Source organism: Dipteris shenzhenensis, chromosome 7 (genome assembly GCF_047967505.1).
Source record: "Dipteris shenzhenensis isolate YYH24624 ecotype China chromosome 7, Dip_SZ_1.0, whole genome shotgun sequence".
NCBI lineage: Eukaryota > Viridiplantae > Streptophyta > Polypodiopsida > Gleicheniales > Dipteridaceae > Dipteris > Dipteris shenzhenensis.
This window is the reverse complement of record NC_141602.1, coordinates 58,679,212-58,699,258: the sequence shown is the minus strand read 5'-3', so window position 1 is coordinate 58,699,258 and position 20,047 is coordinate 58,679,212. Positions and strand designations below refer to the sequence as shown.

At 47.2% G+C, this 20,047-nt stretch overlaps 1 protein-coding gene across 1 annotated transcript in view; it reads right to left on the bottom strand.

Annotated features, from left to right (window-relative positions):
* LOC147900578 (ATP-dependent DNA helicase MER3 homolog) overlaps positions 1–20,047 on the bottom strand; it is a 168,480-nt gene that overhangs the window by 96,183 nt on the left and 52,250 nt on the right. The window contains exons 9-12 of the mRNA XM_087377593.1: positions 19,605–19,642; positions 18,959–18,980; positions 18,632–18,844; positions 18,117–18,273 (exon numbers count right to left, since the gene is read on the bottom strand). Of these exons, the coding sequence (XP_087233719.1) occupies positions 18,117–18,273; positions 18,632–18,844; positions 18,959–18,980; positions 19,605–19,642 (430 nt within the window). The remainder of the gene's footprint in view (positions 1–18,116; positions 18,274–18,631; positions 18,845–18,958; positions 18,981–19,604; positions 19,643–20,047) is intronic.

Below are 20,047 nucleotides of genomic sequence, written 5' to 3'. Positions count from 1 at the left end.
GAAGACACTCCAATTTGGGGGCTTGACATAGGGTTCACTTGGGTTCAGAGGGGTGTGCCTATCAGGTATTTGGGCTGCCAGGTCGGCTTGGGTATTTCTACCACGCAGCAGTTTGCTCCCGTGTTGGAGAGCATTAGAAGGAAGCTTCTCTTTTGGAGCTCAGCCAAGCTGGATCTTGCCTCTAGAGTTGTGGTGGTCAACCAGGTCCTCTTGGCCACAGCCTGGTTTATATGTTCATGTTGGTGCCGTTCTAGGGATTGCATCATTCAGCTCAGAAGACCGATCAGGAACTTTCTCTGGAGTGGGCTTGATGGCACAGCAGATGCCTTAGCCAGGGTGGCTTGGGAGACCCTCATCCTCCCTACACAGGATGGGGGTCTCAATATTATTGATCCAGATTTACAGTCCAGATTTACAGTGCAGAGCTTTACTTTGCAAGATAATGGTGCGAGGACTTATGCGAGGACAGGAACCGTGGAAGGACTTTCTTATCAGCAGCATACAGAGGTGCACACGTTCCTCAGGAGGAGACTGGATGAGCAGTGTTAGATGGATCTTCACCACAGCACACCTCAGGTCACCTTCGTCCCCTCTCATGGTTGCCATTCTGAAAGCTTGGGCCAGTTTCAGAAGCTCTCTTCGGAGGATTCCTCCTTCATCCCGGGAAGAGATTGATAGGCAGCCCATCATGTAGAACGACAGTATTTTAGATGATCTTGGCAGGCCACTGGGTGCCTCACTCTACATGCAGTGGGCCAGGTGGGAGAGGGGACCTGCTTCTTCTTTGGGATCTTGGAAAGCTTTTAGTAGGCTTCCAGAGGAAACCAAATCAAGGTTGAAAGGACATCTCAGAGGGAGTGCAGGGAGGATCTTGCAGATTGAGGCAGCCCTTCCAGAGGCTTGGATAGACACAAATGATATGCCACTCACTTCCTCCACTTGGGCAGGTACTTTCTCGAGAGGCGGGGTTCCGCTTCAGGTCTTAGCTTTCCGAGATGCACAGGAGGATGCTTTGGTTTTTAGTGTCCAGGATGGTGGTAGATTGCTCAAGTCCACAGAGGACATCTTGCTTGAGTCTGCTTTTCAGCCTATCAGGGTTGTAGGTCTTTTGATGCAGGGATCAGATTCAGAGTGGTTCTTAGACCCTGACCCCCAGCTACTCTCCACCGGGTCTTGGAGGCTCTGGCTCTATGGAGAAGTTCCCATCAGGTATTTACAGTGGGACCCCGGAGAGTGGGAGTGGATTGACGCGGGGCATCGAGAGAAGAGCATCCCCTTCTTTCGTTACACGGTCAGTAATGCCAGGAGATTTCAGCTCAGTAGTAGAGGTTGGAGACCCTCCAGAGTTCCTCATTGGGAGACTTTTGGTATTACTGCGGATCAGCAGAGGTACTTCTGGAGGAGGCTCTGGAAATCCCACAGGAATAGAAAGATCACTATCTTCTTTTGGCTTTCTATCCATGGAGGGATTGCAGTGAACCTTTGGAGGTCCACCGACCCTACTTGCCCTCGTTGCCTTTCTGCTTCGGAGTCTATTCAGCATTGCTTATGGGATTGCAGACAGGCGAGATTGATTTGGATGGGGATAGCCAGGATCTTCAGTCACTTTGCCCATTCCCCACTTTTTATGACTTGGGGCTCGGTGGCTTGGCTTTCTCTTACAGGACCTCAGGTTTTCTATGAGGGAGTTGACTCCTCTCGGGCCATTTCGGTTCGACGTCATCGGGTTGAGTTCTGTTCGTTGGATGTGGTACCACACCGTCCTTTTACAGCTGTACATGCCTCTGTGGATACTTCTTGGGAGATTCTAGCGAGCATAGCAGCCTGGCATATCTGGAGAGCCAGATGCACAGAGGCTATGGAGGGTACTCAGGTTCATCCCTCGCACACATTGGCTAGTATCTGGACAGACATCGTACACACTCTGATGGCCGTATGGACGGGTATGCAGGGGGACTCCCGTGCAGCCTCAGCTAGGAGGGCTTCTTTCTTCAGGGAATGGAAGGATTCTCCTTTCTTCTCTGAATCTACTACAGGGTTGAGATGGCACTTTCAGCCTCAGCCTTGGCTTCTTTCCACCTCACTCTAAGGGGTTTTTTTATTTATCCTCATGATTTCATGATGTATTCCGCTTTGAGCTTGCTCTCGCGGGTTTTTGTTCTTACTTAATAGAAGTCTTTTTCATGGAAAAAAAAAAAAATGGAGAGGATGACCCCAACTTGTCTTGTGGCCCATGAGGTGGTTTGGGATCACGTTCCAACGGTAGTCTCGCACAATTTGTGCAGTAGTTTGGAGGAGCCTTTCATGGATTAGGAGCTTTGGGAAGCCCTCAAGACTCTCCCGACCCAGAAGTGTCCTGGTGAGGAAGGCTTGACTCCGGCATTCTTCTGGAACTTTGGGGAGATCATCTCCACCCCTTTCCGCCTAGCTTGCCAGGAGATCTTTGACACGGGCTCCCTTCCTCAGTCCCTGAGCAGGGAGTGGATTTGTTTGATCCCGAAAGGGGGAGATAGGTTAGACATCTGAATGTGGAGATCGATCACTTTGCTTGATATTGCAAACAAGATCCTCGCCAAGGTCTTGAGTTTGCGGTTATGGCCCCATCTTACTAACATCATCCACGACACACAGACCAGGTTCGTTCAAGAGCGCATCGTCTTGGATAACATCTTCACATTCTAGGAGGCAGTGGATTGGTCCAAGGAGGAGTCACAACCATTGGCTGTCCTTCTCTTGGATTTTGAGTAGGCCTACAATAGGGTGGAGTGGTCTTTCCTGGAGGGTACTATGCGGAGATTGGGTTTCTCAGACAGATGGATCAAAGGAGTTTTCTGCGCTCTATGCAGGGAGCTCTAGTCAGATGCTTATCGGTGGACACACGGGGCGAAACCTTTTCTCTCTCTTACTCGGTCCACCAGGGCTGTCCCCTCGCTCCCTTCCTCTTCTTGTTTGTGGTGGAAACTTTGGGCTACTACTTGAGATCACAGGTGGCGGGCCTCACAGGGTTGAGACTCCCAATCAGACATGAGGAGGAGCTGCTAGACTCTGAGTTCGCAGATGACACGGCCTTGTACGTAGAGGGCGCCATAGTGAGTTTGGAGAGAGTCAAGGGAGCCCTGGCTATCTACTGTGAGGCCTTGGGTGCAACTGGACAAAATCCATAGGTTTCTTCACTAGCTCTAAGGAGACACAAGAGATTTGAGAGTGGGGGAGCGACTTTGGCTTCCGATGGACACCGCGGGGCTAGATAGTGAGATACCTTTGATGCCAGGTGGGTATTGATATTACAGCAGAGCAGCAGATTGCCCCGGTCCTCGAGAGTGTTCAACACAAGCTTCTCAATTGGAGCTCAGCCAAACTCTCCCTAGCGGGTTGTGCCTTAGTGGCAAACCAGGTCCTTGCCATGGCCTGGGTGTTTTCATAGAGGGTGCATTGGACAGCTCCGATGGTTGGTTTGGAACTTCCTTTGGGCAAGATCAGACGGCACGAGGAATACTAGAGCCCGGGTCGCTTAGCAGACAGTGATCATGCCGCAGGGATTAGGAGGCTTGGGTATCATTGATCCGGAGATGCGGAGCAAAGCCCTCTTGGGAAAGTTGGTTGTTTGCGGCCTCACCCCCAGTCCCGAGCGTTGGAAGCTCCTCTTATAGCAAGGGCTTCTCAGGAACACCTCGTGCACTGGGGGGCAGTGGCAGCACTCACACAGATGGATCTTATCACATGCCCCCCTTACGAGGAAGGGTTCCCCCTTGATAAGGAGCCCCCATAGGGTCTGGCAAAGATTAGCAGGGGGCCTCATTCGTGCTTAGCCAGAGAGGAGTTCGAGCATTAGCCCCTTGTTTGGCACCCAGAGATCAAGGATTAGGAGGGACGTATGCTTAGGGGCAGCGGACTCACATTGGTTGGGCACAGTGGCACAGTGGACCAGCTAGCTCCTTTGGCAAATGGAGGAGATTACCCATGGAGGCAGAGGCAAGGCTCTAGCGCATTTGCAAAAGCGCATTTGCAAGGGGCCGGGCAGCGGATGAGAGAGATTGACCTAGCCATCTCCGAGTTCTTGTAGGAGGGACTTCGCGTGATACGCAAAAATCTGTTTGCTCCTAGCTTCTTACGTCAAATCACAGGCGCAAGCACATCGATTATCATCCCAGCTGATCTCAGTGGTCGTAAGCTTTCACGCTAAAAATTTTCATTCAAGCTCTTGCTTACTAAATCTCCACCAAGTCCCAAAATTCCCTAGATGGATCTAGTATGCCACACGTCTTCATTCTAGGGTCCCTCCTTAATGCATCATTTACCCCTCTCTTGGGATATCATTGAAACCATTTGCCCCTAGGCACATTTCATGCATTTAGGTCCCTTAGCCTTAGATCCACCTAGTCTAGTGCCATGTCACCCTCACCAAGGACCTTGACCTTTATTCCTTTTTTTGATCATTTACATGAAGCCCAAACAAATATAATACAAACATTGATCCTTTGAAGGAAAATGTCAACTGACCCTTCCGAGGTCATGTTACCTCGACTCGAGCGTAACATTCCTTCCCTCTTCAAGCATCAGCGTCCTCGATGATAAAGTCTGGGAACACTCTCCGTAACTGGTATACGGATTCCCAGGTAGCTTCTGATAGAGGTAGACCATGCCATGCAACCAACACCGTGGGTATCTTTCGATTGCATACTTGCATTGTTCCTCGGTCCAAGATTCCTGTTGGTTTGCGTCTTGCATTATCCTCTATCTCCTAAAACAAAACAACAGCTTCAATTAGTGAGTCGCCTATATGCAAAATTTTCTATAAACGAGAAACATGAAACACTGGGTGCACCTTACAACCCTGTGGCAATTCTAATTTATAGGCTACCTTGCCTATTCTTTTTAGAATTAACCATGGCCCACAATATCGAGGTGATAACTTAGCACACTCTCCTGCAGTCAAAGCCTGCAGTCAAAGACTTAGAGTGCGAAGGAACTCTAAGCAAAACTTTTTCTCATTCCTTAAATTCTCTAGCGGATCGGTTTTCATCCGCATACGCCTTAGCTCTATCCATAGCTTGGCGGATGTTCACTCTCGCAAGTGCTACCATCTCCCACATCTGAACCACAAAAGTCGCGGCACTAGGCACTTTCTGAGGTATTCCAACTATAGTTGGATTCGCTGGCCTATAACCATAGTTCAGCTCAAACGGACTGAACCCTGTAGAGGAATATTTTCTATCATTGTAGGCAAACTCTAACAATGGCAACCACTTATCCCATGTATGTTGTCTCAATGACACATATGCTCTAAGCATATCCTCTAAAACTTGGTTGATTCTTTCCGTCTGACCATCCGTTTCTGGATGATCCCCACTACTCATTCCCAACTCAGTCCTTAGTGTCTCAAACACCGCTGTCCAAAAATGACTGGTAAATTTGACATCTCTGTCTGACACTATGGAATTGGGTAATCCATGCAAACGAAATACATGTCTAATAAACAAATCCGCCACTTGTGGGGCACTAACAGACTCTCTAGTTGGAATGAAGTGAGCCATCTTGGTAAGACGATCAACCACCACAAGGATAGAATCATATCCACCTTGTGTCATAGGCAGACCTACAATAAAGCCCATGGAAATGCTCTCCCACCTACCCAGTGGTATTTCCAAAAATGCTCATTTTGGCACCCATACTAATACCTCTAGATTGGAACCTAGAGTTTTATGTCTTTGTGGATGCTTTTGACATTGCAATCAAAGTGATATTTCCATTGGTAGAAATAAATCATTCAACCATGGAATTAGAATGCCTTAGCATGATATACTCTATTCAAAAATTTGGATATAATTTATTGGAAAACAAGATAATTTTTATGGGGATCAATAAGCTCTTATTTATTTGGCAAACAATTCACAACCCACAAGAAGGCTTGTGGGCCGGATTCTTTTGCTACAAGACTTTGACTACAGGGTGATCCATATGCCTAGAAAGTAGCACTTGGTTGTTGCAAAGTACCTCAGTACATTAGATCTTGGCAACATTCCCATGGATGGTATACCCAATGATTTATTGGATCCAATGCTATTTTAAGTTAAGGCTGACCTCAAGGAGCTGATTAGTATGATCAATTGTTGTAGTTCCTAACTGATTGGTTATTCCAACAAATATGACACCATCTCAAAGGAAAGTATTAGCACTAAAAAGTAAGCCATTCTTGCTAATAACAAGTAATGTGTATAAGTGAGGCATTGGTTAGCAGTAGTAGTAGCACACGATGCATACCAGATCATGAATGACATGCATCACTTCAAGAAGCACACCAGGGAATTTTCAATGGTCATTTTTTGAGAGAAATTACATCCAAAATTTTCAAGTGGGTGTATGATGTCTAACTACAATTCAAATATGCCCATGATTTTTCCAAGAAGTATTAGTATTGTTGGTAGAATGGACATTCGATGAATGCTATAAAATTAGACAAATCCCAAGAATGATCGCAAAGCGGTCAAAGTCTTGAGGGATTGGCCAAGTCAGTATCGCAGCCACTTTCTTTGGATCCATTTCTACTCCCTCAGGAGGAGATGAGCTGCTGCTCCTCCCCGTGAGCTACTGCCCCCCCCTCTCCCTCTCTCAGCCAGTCCCCTCTCCCTCTCCCTCGCTGCCCCCCCTCTCCCCCCCTCGCTGCTCCTCCTCTCCCTCCCCTCTCGCCAGCCCCCTCTCCCTCCTCCCTCATCCTCCCTCTCCCCTTCCTCCTCCCCGCCCTCCCTCTCCCCCCCCCGCTGCCCCCTACCTCTCCCTCCCTGCTGCCCCTACTTCTCCCTCCCCGCCCTACCTCTCCCCCACCCGTCAACCCCCCCGTCCCCCTTCTCCTCCCCCGGTCCCTCCCCTGTCATCCCTCTCCCCCCCCGCTGCCCCCTTCTACTCCGCCCTCCCTCTCCCCCGCCAGCCCCCCCGCCCCCTTCTCCTCCCCCGCCCCCGTCCCTCGCCCTCCCTCTCCCCCCCCTGCTGCTCTCCCCCTCCCCCCTCCCCGCTGCCCCCTTCTCCTCCACCCTCCCTCTCCCCCACCAACCCCCCCACCCCCTTCTCATCCCCCCCCCCCCCCTCCCTCTCCCCCCCCGCTACTCTCCCCCCAAAGGAGACACCCCCCCCCCCCGGGAAAAAAAAAAGAGTTTTTAAAAAAAAAAAAAAAACCTCCTCCCTCTCCCTCCCCGCCCCCTTCCTTCCTAACTCAGCTCCCCACGCCTCCCCCTCAGCCTACCTCCGTCTCCCCCTTCAGTCTATCCTCTCCTTCCCTTCCCCTCTCTCCTACCCTCTCTTTCTCCTTCTTCCTGCACCCGCGTTCCACCAAGAGCAACAGGGCACCCTACTTCGCGCAACCCAGGACCACCAGGGGCAGCAGGGCGCCCAATGCCCGCAGCACACCCAGTACCATGATGGAGAGCTATCAGAACGGCTCCCTTACCTCAGGAGGAGACTTTTGATCCTGTTCAGACAGACACCTTCCAGACTCCAGAGGTGGATGTTGCTGCAGCCCCTGACACTACAGTTCCACATCAGGAGGGGCCTTTAGATCCACTAGCCCCAGTCACTTTGGTTTCTGACCCCTTGGTTTTTGACCACGAGGGGCTTACAGGTACTTCTTCCCCGCAGATTGTTCCTGCCACAGTCAGAACAACCAAGAAAGTGCAGGCGCAGATGAGGGCTCCTGATTCCTCTTCACCCCTGCCACAGGCCTCCTCAACCCCCAGCTCCAGTTCTGCTGATAGAGGCCTGGCAGGTCCTTCTCCTCCATCTTCCACGAGTGCAGGTCTTCTTCGCACTCCTCGGCCAGACTTGCTTATCAGGAATTCTTTTTCGGCACTGGCAGATTCGGCGACTTTCATGGATGATGAGGAGTTTGTGCCCTCCACCTTAGGGGCCCCGGTCATTGGGATTCCTTCTGACAGGGCCTCCCTTTCAGCAAGTGTGAGGATCCTTTCACCTGTTGAGTTTCCTGCCCTCAGCAAAAGTGTTTCGGCCCAGGGGAAGCTAGTCTCCTCTACTAGGTCGGGTAAGCCTATCCATCCAGCATCCTCCTGTCGATGAGGATAGTCAGCTGGAACATACAGGGCCTAGGCGAAGTTCCACACCGTCGCCGTAGGCAGCTGATCCGGAACCAGCTTCATCCAGGCGTCACTGGAGGTGCTATTGATATCCTTTTTTTTCCAGGAATACAAGCTGGATGCCAGTGATTACTCTAAGTCTAGCAAACTGCTTTCATGACATACCTTCTGGTCGCCTGCTATGGGCACAAGGGGAGGTACTTGCATTTCGGTCTCTCTTTCTATTCTCCCCTTGGTTGCTGGTCATGGTATTATCTCCCCTTCTAGAGCTCAATGGATCATTATTTTGATTGGAGGGCGTAAGATTGGTCTTCTCAATCTTTATGCTCCCAACAACAGAGGAGAGCGGATCTCTTTTTGGAAGGAGTTACTCTCTTGGGCCCCCATTGCAGATTCTTGGATCATTGGTGGCGACTTCAACATGGTTGAGTTGCCTTCAGACAAAACGGAAGGCAGACAGGGTGGAATTCATTCTTTGGAGAGGGCAGCCTGGGATGCCTTCCTCTTTCAGTTCAAAGGCAGGGACACTTGGTTGGATGATGCCTTTCATATTATGCCACAGTCACTCCTGTACTCTTGGTCGAACAAGAGAATACACATGCCCATTCATGCACGATCTGTATGCATTTCTACTGGGGTTTCCACCTCATATCATTTTCCAGTGGTGTTGCAGATTCTTGAGCCTCATCAGAGAGGACGCTCTGCCAGTGTAAGGAATCCGGATGCTTTTTATGCAGAGGAGAGCCTCACAGAGGATATTTTACAGATTTGGGTTTCTCACATACAGGGTGGAGCTGTCCACCCATCTCAGGTAGCTGCAGCCTTATCCGAAATTAGTGACTATTATCATATAGTCGCTGATTCTAGGACGGTATACGCCAGCAATTAGCGTCCCTTCAGAGAAAAGAGCAGAAGAGGCCCACAGATGCTTGGATTCAAGAGCGCCTTGCTGCAGCAAGGGCTCATTTGTAGACATTGTTGGATCAGAGAGCAGAGTATGCCTTTCGTGCACGGGAATCCTTTTGGATTCAGATGGGTGGCAGGGTCAACAAACACTTTTTCTCTACTCATGGGCCCAGACATAGTAGAGATAGTGTTTTGCAGCTTGTTGACTCAGACAGGGTGTTACAGTCAGATCTTGATGCTGTCATGCGTGTAGCTTGAGACTTTTTGCATCCCTTCTTACTGCAGATCCAGGCACACACGCCATTGATGATGCCAGAGAGGTTATTTGGCAGTGTATCCCTGTATTGGTGAAGGATGAGATGTTTGTTTCTCTGGATGCACCTTTCACCAATGCAGAATTCAAGACTGCATTACTTGCCCTTCACAAGGGCAAGTGCCCACAGGTTCAGATGGACTTACCCCCTCCTTTTTTATTACTTTTTGGGAGCAAATCGGTGATCACATTACATCAGCCCTGCAGGGCGTGTGGGACTCTAGTGAGATGCCGGACTCACTCACAGATGGTCTCATTCATCTCATCCCAAAGGGGGGTAATAGGAATCTTGTGTCTCAATGGAGACCCATCACTCTATTGGGCACTTTTTACAAGATTTTGGCGAAAGCCATCAGTCTGCGGCTACAGGTTTTTCTTCTAGATTTGATTCATGACACGCAGACACGGTTTGTGCATGGCAGAAGTATTTTTGATAATATTTTCTCATTTTGGGAGGCCTCAGAATGGGCCATGCAGAGCCGCCAGAGATTGGCCATTCTACTCTTGGACTTTGAGAAAGCTTACGATAGAGTAGACTGGGATTTTTTAGAGGGTACTCTATCTCGCTTTGGTTTTTCAGATGCATGGATTAGAGGAGTATCCTCTCTGTACAGATCAGCCCATAGCTAGTTGCTCATTGGGGGGCTAAGAGGGGATAGGTTTCAGATTTCTAGATCCGTCCGCCAGGGATGTCCTCTTGCCCCGTTTCTTTTTCTGTTTGTGGCGGAAGCTATGAGTATCTACATTAGATCTCAAGCTGATATTTATGGGCTGAGGCTTCCTATCCGCCGGGAAGAAGAGCTCCTAGATAGTGAGTTCGCAGATGACACGGCTGTTTTTTTGGATGCCTCCCCCAGGACACTCACTTCCTTCCGGACAGCCTTGGATTTGTTTTGCACGGCTGCACGTGCACGCATTAATTGGCATAAATCCAGTGGTTTTTGGATTTGCGAGGATGACACCCCGGATTGGGGTAATGATATTGGCTTCACTTGGGTACAGAGGGGCGTCTCCGTCAGATATTTGGGCTGCCAGGTTGAGGTGGGCATCTCTCCTTCACAACAGTTTGCTCCAGTGTTGGAAAGCATTAGAAGAAAGCTCCTTTTCTGGAGCTCAGCCAAACTTGACTTGGCCTCCAGGGTGGTGGTGGTTAACCAGGTTCTTCTAGCCACAGCATGGTTTGTATGCTCTTAATGGTGCCACTCAAGGGACTGTATCACTCAGCTTAAGAGGCCTGTACAAAACTTTTTATGGAGTGGTCTAGATGGCACAACTGATGTTACAGCCAGGGTGGCCTGGGAGACCTTGATTCTTCCTACAAGAGAAGGGGATTTGAATATCATCGACCCAGATCTATAGTGCAGAGCTTCACTCTGCAAGTTCGTTGTGAGAGGGCTTATGCCAGGGCAAGAGCCTTGGAAGGATTTTTTTATCATATGCATACAGTCTCGCACGCCCACTTCGGGAGAGGATTGGACACACAGTACTAGATGGGATTTCACCACAGCCCACCTCATGTCTCCCTCTTCCCCTCTTATGGTTGCTATCCTGAAAGCATGGGTCAGCTTCAAGAGTACTCTTCGCAGGATTCTTCCATCCACTCGTGAAGAGATTGAAAGGCAGCCTATCATGTGGAATGACAGGATTTTGGATGAGCTTGGCAGACCACTTGGAGCTTCTCCTTACATGCAGTGGCCAAGATGGGAGAGGGGCCCTGCATCTATAGTGGGAGCATGGAAAGCCTTCAGGAAGCTTCCTATAGACCAACAGGCCCAAATGGTTCTTAATCTCAGAGGGAGTGCAGGGAGAGTCCAACAGATTGATGCAGCCTTGCCCTTGGCTTGGGTGGACACAGACGACATGCCTATTACTTGCTCCACCTGGATGGGGGCATTTTCCAAATTGGGAGTTCCTTTACAGGTGATTGCTTTTCTTGACCCACATGAGTGACACAAACTTATCCTCTTTACTGCTGCAGATCACGGGAGTAGCACCATCTAAATTCCACCCAGCCAATTCCTGTTGAAGCGTAAGAACACACACAGAAGTCGAAATCCTCAATCAGAATCCATACGTGAAGCTCATCTTCTCTCTCTTACTTACCTCAACAGCCCCATCTCCCTAGATGGATCTAGATGCCACATGTCATCATCATAGGGCCTTTCCTAATGCATCTTTTCACCCCTCTCTTGGGATACATTTGATTAAAATGTCGACTGATTCTTTCAAGGTCATGCTACCTCGGCTAGAGCCTAACATTCCTTCCCTCTTCAGACATCAGCGTCCTCGATGATAAAGTCTAGGAACACTCTCCGCAACTGGTATACGGATTCCCAGGTAGCTTCACATAGAGGCTGACCATGCCATGCAACCAACACCGTGGGTATCTTCCGATTTCGCACTTGCATTGTTCCTCGGTCCACGATTCTTGTTGGTTTGCGTCTTGCATTATCCTCTATCTCCTGAAACAAAACCACACCTTCGATTAGTGAGTCACCAGTATGCAAAAATTTCTTTAAACGAGAAACATGAAACACTGGGTGCACCTTGCAACCCTGTGGCAATTCTAATTTATAGGCTACCTTGCCTATTCTCTTTAGAATTAACCACGGCCCACAGTATCGAGGTGATAACTTAGCACACTCTCCTGAAGTTAATGACTTCGAGTGTAAAGGAACTCTGAGAAAAACTTTTTCTCCTTCCTTGAGTTCTCTTATAGACCGGTTTTCATTCGCATACGCCTTGGCTCTATCCATAGCCTAGCGGATATTAGCTCTCGCAAGTGCTAGCATCTCCCGCATCTGAACCACAAAGTTCGCGGCACTAGGCACTCTCTGAGGTATTCCAACTGTAGTTGGATTTGCTGGTCTATAACCATAATTCAATTCAAACGGACTAAACTCCGTAGAGGAATGTTTTCTATCATTGTAGGCAAACTCTAACAATGGCAACCACTTGTCCCACGTATGTTGCCTCAATGACACATATGCCCTCAACATATCCTCTAAAATCTGGTTGACTCTCTCCGTCTAACCATCCATTTTAAGATGATCCCCACTACTCATTCCCAACTCAGTCCTTAGTGTCTCAAATACCGCTGTCCAAAAATGACCGGTAAATCTGACATCTCCGTCTGACACTATGGATCTAGGCAATCCATGCAGACGAAATATATGTCTAATAAACAAATCCGCCACTTGCGGGGCACTAACAGACTCCCTAGTTGGAATGAAGTGAGCCATCTTGGTTAGACGATCAACCACCACAAGGATAGAATCATACTCTCCTTGTGTCATAGGCAGACCTACAATAAAGTCCATGGAAATGCTCTCCCACTTACTTAGTGGTATCTCCAAGGGCTGTAAAAGTCCGGGTGGCTTCACCCGCTCGGCCTTACTTACCTGACACGAAAAACAACGTGTCACATATTCATGAATATGCTTTTTCATCTTTGGCCAAAAGAAATCTCGCTTCACGAGATCATATGTCTTCTTGACTCTCGGATGTCCCGCACATGGGCTATCATGGCACTATCGAATGACTCTCTGCTTGAGATCATTCTGATTAGGTACTACTACCTTGCCATTTCTTTTTAGCATACCATCCCTTATGGTATATCTTGCATAAGTTTGGCCTTTTCTGGATGCCAGGTCATCCTTTTCGTTTTCCCTGGGTTTTAACACATGAGCCTTAGGCCAAAGGCTCTGGACAAACTCGTCCACCTTTTGAGTTTCTCTAATCTCGGTCATTAGAGCACTCTCTAATACCGTGAAACTCATGTTATGCATAATGCGTGACAACGCATCAACAACTTTATTATCTTTTCCTCTTCGGTACCGAATCGTCAAATTAAACTCCTACGAGCTCTGCCGACCTAGCTTGGCGGCCCCTCATGTCAGGCTGTTTACAAAAATGTTTCAGAGTATCATGATCAACATCCACATAAAACTCTGATCCATACAAATAATGTCACCGTGTTTTCAAAGCATGGACAACATCATACAACTCTAATTCATGAGTTGGCCAATTCCTTTGAGAGGGAGAAAGCTTCTTGCTTTCAAAGGCTACTAGCCTTCCCTCTTGAAGCAGAACTGCTCCTACCGCAATGCCACTTGCATCGGTTTCCAGGAACAATGGTTTCTGGGGATCAACTATTTTTAACACCGGTCCTGTGACCACAGCTTGTTTTATGGTGTTAAAACTTTCTTGTTGATTCTGTCCCCATATAAAAGGTACTTTATCTGAGGTCAGATCAGTCAATGGCGATACTATTTAGGAATATCCTTTGATATGTCTCAATGACATCAGAACTACGGTCATTCATCCGACCAAAATACTTTTCCGGCCTATAATTGGTAATATTAGGTACTTTAGCCTTCCTAGGCTCGTCCCATTTGTGTAACCAGGTCTCAATGACATCAGAACTACGGTCTATAATTGGCAATATTACACAAATGGGCCTCGTCCCATTTGTGAAACCAGGTCTCAATGACATCAGAATTACCGTCATTCATCCGACCAGAATACTTTTCCGGCCTATAATTGGCAATATTAGGTACTTTAGCCTTCCTAGGCTCGATCGTATGGACACTAGACTCCGGTTCCGTTGGAGCCTTTCCTTTCTCATCTCGAGAAGGTCTGGCAGACATACTGTGTATCACTCTTCTAAGTTCAGACTGCCCTGCATTTGCCTGTAACTGCTGCAAGGCATCCTCAAGTAATGCAATCCTGCCAGATAAGGTGTGAACTACTGGGCGCGACACCTGGTGGGTCGGCCAGACTCCTGACTCTACACGATCCATCCTGGAAGCTCCTTCTTCTGCTTCCATTTAGGTCAATGGGTGTTTTGTTTTGTGTGTTTTTTTTTAATATTTAAATAAATAAACACCGCTAGAAACTGTAATTATAAGCTGATAAAATTCTGACACAATTCCCTATACTAGGGAATACCTGCAATCCCGACAACTACACTGACCAAGCATAATCCAAATTTCGACTTTTCCCTATGCTAGGGAAGTTCCTGCAATCCATTCTCAAGCACAGAGGCATATACACAGCATAATGTGACCTTGCTTTGAACCACAAGCCTACACACGGGCTGGCTATCCCTTCATGCAAGCTGAATACTCCACACAAGCTAAGTTCAGAAAAAAAAAAAAAAGACGAAAACAAGAGCAAATAATGTCGAAAGACCCCTGGTCTGTGAATTCGATGTTAAGGAACCCCACTCATTGCTTATCGCGTCGAAGGCCTCCCCGTTCACGAGCCACTGCCTGTGCGTCATCCATCGCTACGCAGATGTTATGCGCTCCCTTCCTACGCAATCCCCTTTCAACACATCCCTGCAAATCTTACCCAAACGAGACAGCAAGTTTGCAAGCAACGAATCATCCAGGAGGCAAGGGATGAAGGAGAATTGCCCAAAAGCGGATTGTTTAGCTATCGGCAGGGATGTAACACAGGTGATAGCAGTTGGAGACCCTTCTTCCTGTCTCATAGCCTGGCGACTTCAGCCGTCCGTGCGTCAGTCTACCCCACTGATTTCACAGGTGTATCGTAGATGAACACGCTGTTGTTCACTATTTCAATCTCAAAATAAGCATTTCTGCGTGACTCGCGATACATGCTTTGGGGTTCCTATATTCTCCGTATGCGCTCCTTTCGTCCAGCCTGAACGCTAACCAGCACTAATCCTTCGTCTGCGCTCCCTTCGTCCAACCTGAACGCTAACCTGCTCTGATACCAAATGACACAAACTTATCCTCTTTACTGCTGCAGATCGCGGGAGTAGCACCATCTGAATTCCACCCAGCCAATTCCTGTTGAAGCGTAAGAACACACAGAGAAGTCGAAATCCTCAATCAGAATCCATACGTGAAGCTCATCTTCTCTCTCTTACTTACCTCAACAGCCCCATCTCCCTAGATGGATCTAGATGCCACATGTCATCATCATAGGGCCTTTCCCAATGCATCTTTTCACCCCTCTCTTGGGATACATTTGATTTCCTTTGCCCCTAGGCACATTGCTTGCATTAGGCCCTTAGCCTTAGATCCACCTAGTCTGGTGATATCAGCCCTCACCAGGACCTTGACACTAATTCCCTCCCGATCATTTACATGAAGCGCAAACAAATATATTACAAACGTAGATCCTTAAGGGAAATGTCGACTGATTCTTCCGAGGTCATGCTACCTCGGCTAGAGCGTAACAATGAGGATGCCTTAGTATTTGATGTTTCTTCTGGGGGCAGGCTGTCCAGATCCACAGACGATATCTTGTTGGAGGTACCGTTTCAGCCAGCCAGGATAGTGGGCTTCATGGAGCATGGCTCTCTTTCACAGTGGTACTTGGATCCTGACCCGCTTCTCCTCGCCCTTGGCTCATGGAGGCTGTGGCTCTATGGAGGTGTCCCAATTAAGTTTTTGCAGTGGGACCCTGGGGAATGGGAATGGATAGATAAAGGGCACCGAGAGAAGCGCATCCCCTTCTTTCGTTACACGGTCAGTAATGCCAAGAAATTCCAGCTCAGCTGTAGGGGTTGGAGGCCCACCAGAGCTCATCATTGGGAGAACTTTCAGATTCCTGCTGACTTGCAGAAATTTTCTTGGCAGAGACTCTGGAAATCCCACCGGAATAGAAAAATCACTCTCTTCTTTTGGCTTTCTATTCATGGTGGGATAGCAGTAAACCATTGGAGGTCCAAGTTCGGAGTTGACCCTTCTTGCCCTCGCTGCCTTTCTGCTTTGGAGACAATACAGCACTGCCTATGGGATTGCAGACAGGCTATGATCGTGGCTTGGCTCACTCTTTTAGGGCCCCAGGTATTTTTAAAGAGACTTGTTTCCTCTTGGGCTCTTTACATCCGACGACACCTTGTGGAGTCGTGCTCTCTAGAGGATGTTCCGGCCACTCTTTTCAGGGCTGCTCACTCCTCGGTCGACTCTCCATGGGAGATCCTAGCTAGCATTGCAGCATGGCACATTTCGAAAGCCAGATGCACTGAGGCTTTGGAGGGTTCTCAGGTTCACCCTTCTCAGATCTTGGCCACTACTTGGACAGATACGATACACACTCTGATGGCCATTTGGGCGACCATGCAGGGATCATCTTGAGCAGCCTCCTCTAGGAGAGTTACTTTTCTCAGAGATTGGAGAGACTCTCCCTTCTTTGCTGAGACTTCTACAGGGTTGAGATGGCATTTTCAACCTCAACCTTGGTTTCTTTCTACCTCATTCCTCTGAGGTGTTTTTTATTACATGCTTAGCATGGTGTATTTCTGCACAGAGCTTGCTCTAGCGGGTTTCTTTCTTACTTAATAGAAGTCTCTTTTGTGAAAATAATAATAATAATAATAATAATTTACGGACGAGGAAGATATCCTACTTCTGCTGGTTGGCCGCCCACAGAGGCTTGCCCATCGGCAAGTGGTTGGAGTAGATGCAGGTTGAGGGGCAATATCATTGTTGCTCTGCTGCTTTTCTAGAGACAATCCTTCACTGCCTCTGGAGCTGTCGTAGCGCAGAGAGGATTTGGATGGGAGCCCTCTAGATTATGACCCGTATGCAAAGCCTTCAGAGGGACTACACATGGGGGATGGTGGCTTGGTTGACTGAGGAAGGACACGTGTTCTAGATTGATGAGATCTCCCCAGCTTACCGGATATAGGGTCAGAGCATTCACAGGATAGAGCTTGCGGTCCCTCCGGATAGCCTCGTTCCTCCTTCTCCAGAGGACAGCCTATGTGAGGTAGTAGCCAGTATCACTGTGTGGACCATTTGGGTTGCTTGTTGCAATCTGGTGATGGGTGAGCATCCGGTTCCACCCTCAGCTACCTTGGTCACCATCCGGTAGGATATCATCTACACACTCCACTCCACCTGGGAGCGTGGGACACACTCCACTCCACCTAAGAACGTGGGACCCCAGGCTCTAGGGCGACTATCACGAGGCACGCTCGATTCTGCAAGGCTTGGCCTGCAGAAGTTTTCTACATCTTCACTCCGCGAGGGATTCACTGGTTGTGTAGTCCCCCCACCTAACTGTTAGCCCCAGTACCAGAGATCCCCTAGGCAGTGAGCTGGGTTTCTCTGGAACAGGCCGGTTTTTTATTTCAGCCTTTTCCAATTTTTTTTCCATACTCAGCACCTTCGGGGCTGCTGTTTTGTATGAAGTCTTTCAAGCATTAATAGAAGGTTCTTTTCTTTGCAAAAAAGAAAGAAAGAGCATAACCACCCTTGGTAGAACCACTGGCTAAGAGATCACAAGTAGATTAGGTAACAACAAAGGGAGTAGGAGTCAAGCTCAGTCCAGAATATTGGGCCCTTGAGGTAAAGGTCTAGGCTATCCCACCTCGGTCTAGGCAAACAAGATTAATCCAGAGTGTCTCATACCGCCCTATCACACCAGAAATGTGTTGTCATATTGCCTAGCTCCATGTGCTAACTATGAGAATCTAGGAACCCAATTGATTGATAGTCAAATGACAAGGGACTACAAATTAGCCCTAGGCATTTCATGAAACACCTATCTCCACAGTACTTAGTCCCAAGGATTACATACCTTGGCTAATACCCACCACACCTACGAGAATACCTCAGCCAAGTTGCATACCTGCTAAATATGGCTGGCTTTGGATGCAACATCTATGCACTATTTGTGATTCTATGGCAAAGTTATACATGCACTGTGGAATGGTAGTCTCATCATCTGAACTGTGAATGTACTTTTTTAACTTTGGTGAACATACAGCGACAAAACTGCAACGTTTAATAATATGAGTTCTAAGGTGTGCTGTTATCATGTAAAGTACTCACAAGTATTGAGTGGACTTAATGATCACTGTGTGCGCAGGCAAATTCACACCATGTGCAAGCGTGTTTGTGGTACACAATACTTGCAAATCGCCTTTCAAGAAGAGTCCTTCAACAAGGCTTCGTTCCATTAAGCCTAGACCACCATTGTGATATCCAACTGCAGAAACCTCCCCAAACCCCCAAACAAGGCAAACTATCAAATCCTACCATTGTAGCAGCATGTGGCAAAATATGTAATGACAGAAGCATGCATGCTAGTTGTGGGTCTATTTTTATCATGTTCTTTTTTTCGAATATGGAAATCACTAAATTTACAGTAGGGCTTGTAACAGGATGCTGAAGAAGAAAGAAATTGCTTCAACTTTATTCATACTGTGAAGTATATATTATGAGCGACTTTCACTCCTGCTACATGATTTTCACTGATAAAGACTTTCCTGCTACAGGACTTTCCCTGATAAAGACTTTGCAACTGAAATACGCATTTGGTTTTCCCTAGATATCTTCGTGCTTACCTCCATTCTTAATGCATGTTTGCAAGTGTTTGTCACTGCATGCAAGCGCAGAAACTTGTAACCTTTCAAATTGATCATATGCCTTAAGAAATGGATTTAGAAATCCAGGCTTTGAAACAGTTTCGACAAGTGTCATAGCAGCTTCCTGTGCACCCTTCCTTGTTGAGCAGAATACTAGGGCCGGCTTTCCTTTGGAGTGTTGGATAAGTATGTCTAACAAGAAAAGAGATGCTGTTGTTACTGGCTGGAATTATAAAGCCTAAAGCCTTAAATGAGCATATCTTCCTGCAAGTTCAGACAAAACCAACAAATTTTTTGAAATCTTACCAAAAAGAAAATTTTGTAGCCTCTATGGTCCACCAAACAATGTCCCCAGGTACATATGTTTCAAAATTTCAATGACAATAATGAGTCAGAAAAATTGATTAAGAATGAACCACATAATCTGTCCTAACACAGTAGAGAGCAATACACAATCTCTATACCGGACCCTCGTAAACGACATGCATGATGAAGATACTGTTATCTGATGGCACAATGCTGTTCACAATAAAATTGCAAATGATTCAAAGTATGTGTAACCATTGATCATTTATTGATTGATGAATCTAATTGCCAGCAAGAGACCAAAGATGGTCCGTGGGACCTAACGAGACATAAGAAAATTGAGGAACCCCCATGATCAAAGCCCTTAGAGGGTATCCAAAGTGTGATAGGTACAGTGACAGAAACCCAAAAAAATAAAAAATATGAGAGTAAGAGTCACATTAAAGATACTGATTTGTGTGGAAATTTGTGCACTGAAGCTATCAAACAAAGTTCAAAAGTTCCCCCATTTTTTTGTTGCATGAAAATAACAAAACTCAAGGACACAAGGGAAAATCACAGAGAATAATCAAATCCTCACAAGGCATAACATAATCATCATGAATGGCCTCCTAAGTCTTACACGTAAGGGATGTAAAATAATTACCCTCTCAAACAGAAAGTCGTTCTTAGCAGGAGCATATCCTAACAAAAAACATAAACTTTCATTAAATTCGTTAAAGCTACAAAATTGAACTGGAGAATACAACTGTAACAGCTCAAACAGAGGACCTTGACCCTTGATTTACGACTGTTTGATTAATAAATATTCTGTATTATCTTGTTCTTTACTATTATGGGATTCTATTTAGATAATAAAAGAACATGCATTTGGGTAATCTAAATTTAGACTGCTAAACAAGTGTGGTAGCCTCAGGAGTCCGTGAATTCAAAGGCAGTGATGTTGAGTCAAATTTTAAAAAAAATTGGACCGAGCCCATAGATAAGTGATTGTGTGTCACCTAACTACATCAACATGATGAATTCAATAAGAGGGCTCAGCTTTTAGATCTAACATTCCATCAGATATAGATAACAAGGCACTATGAA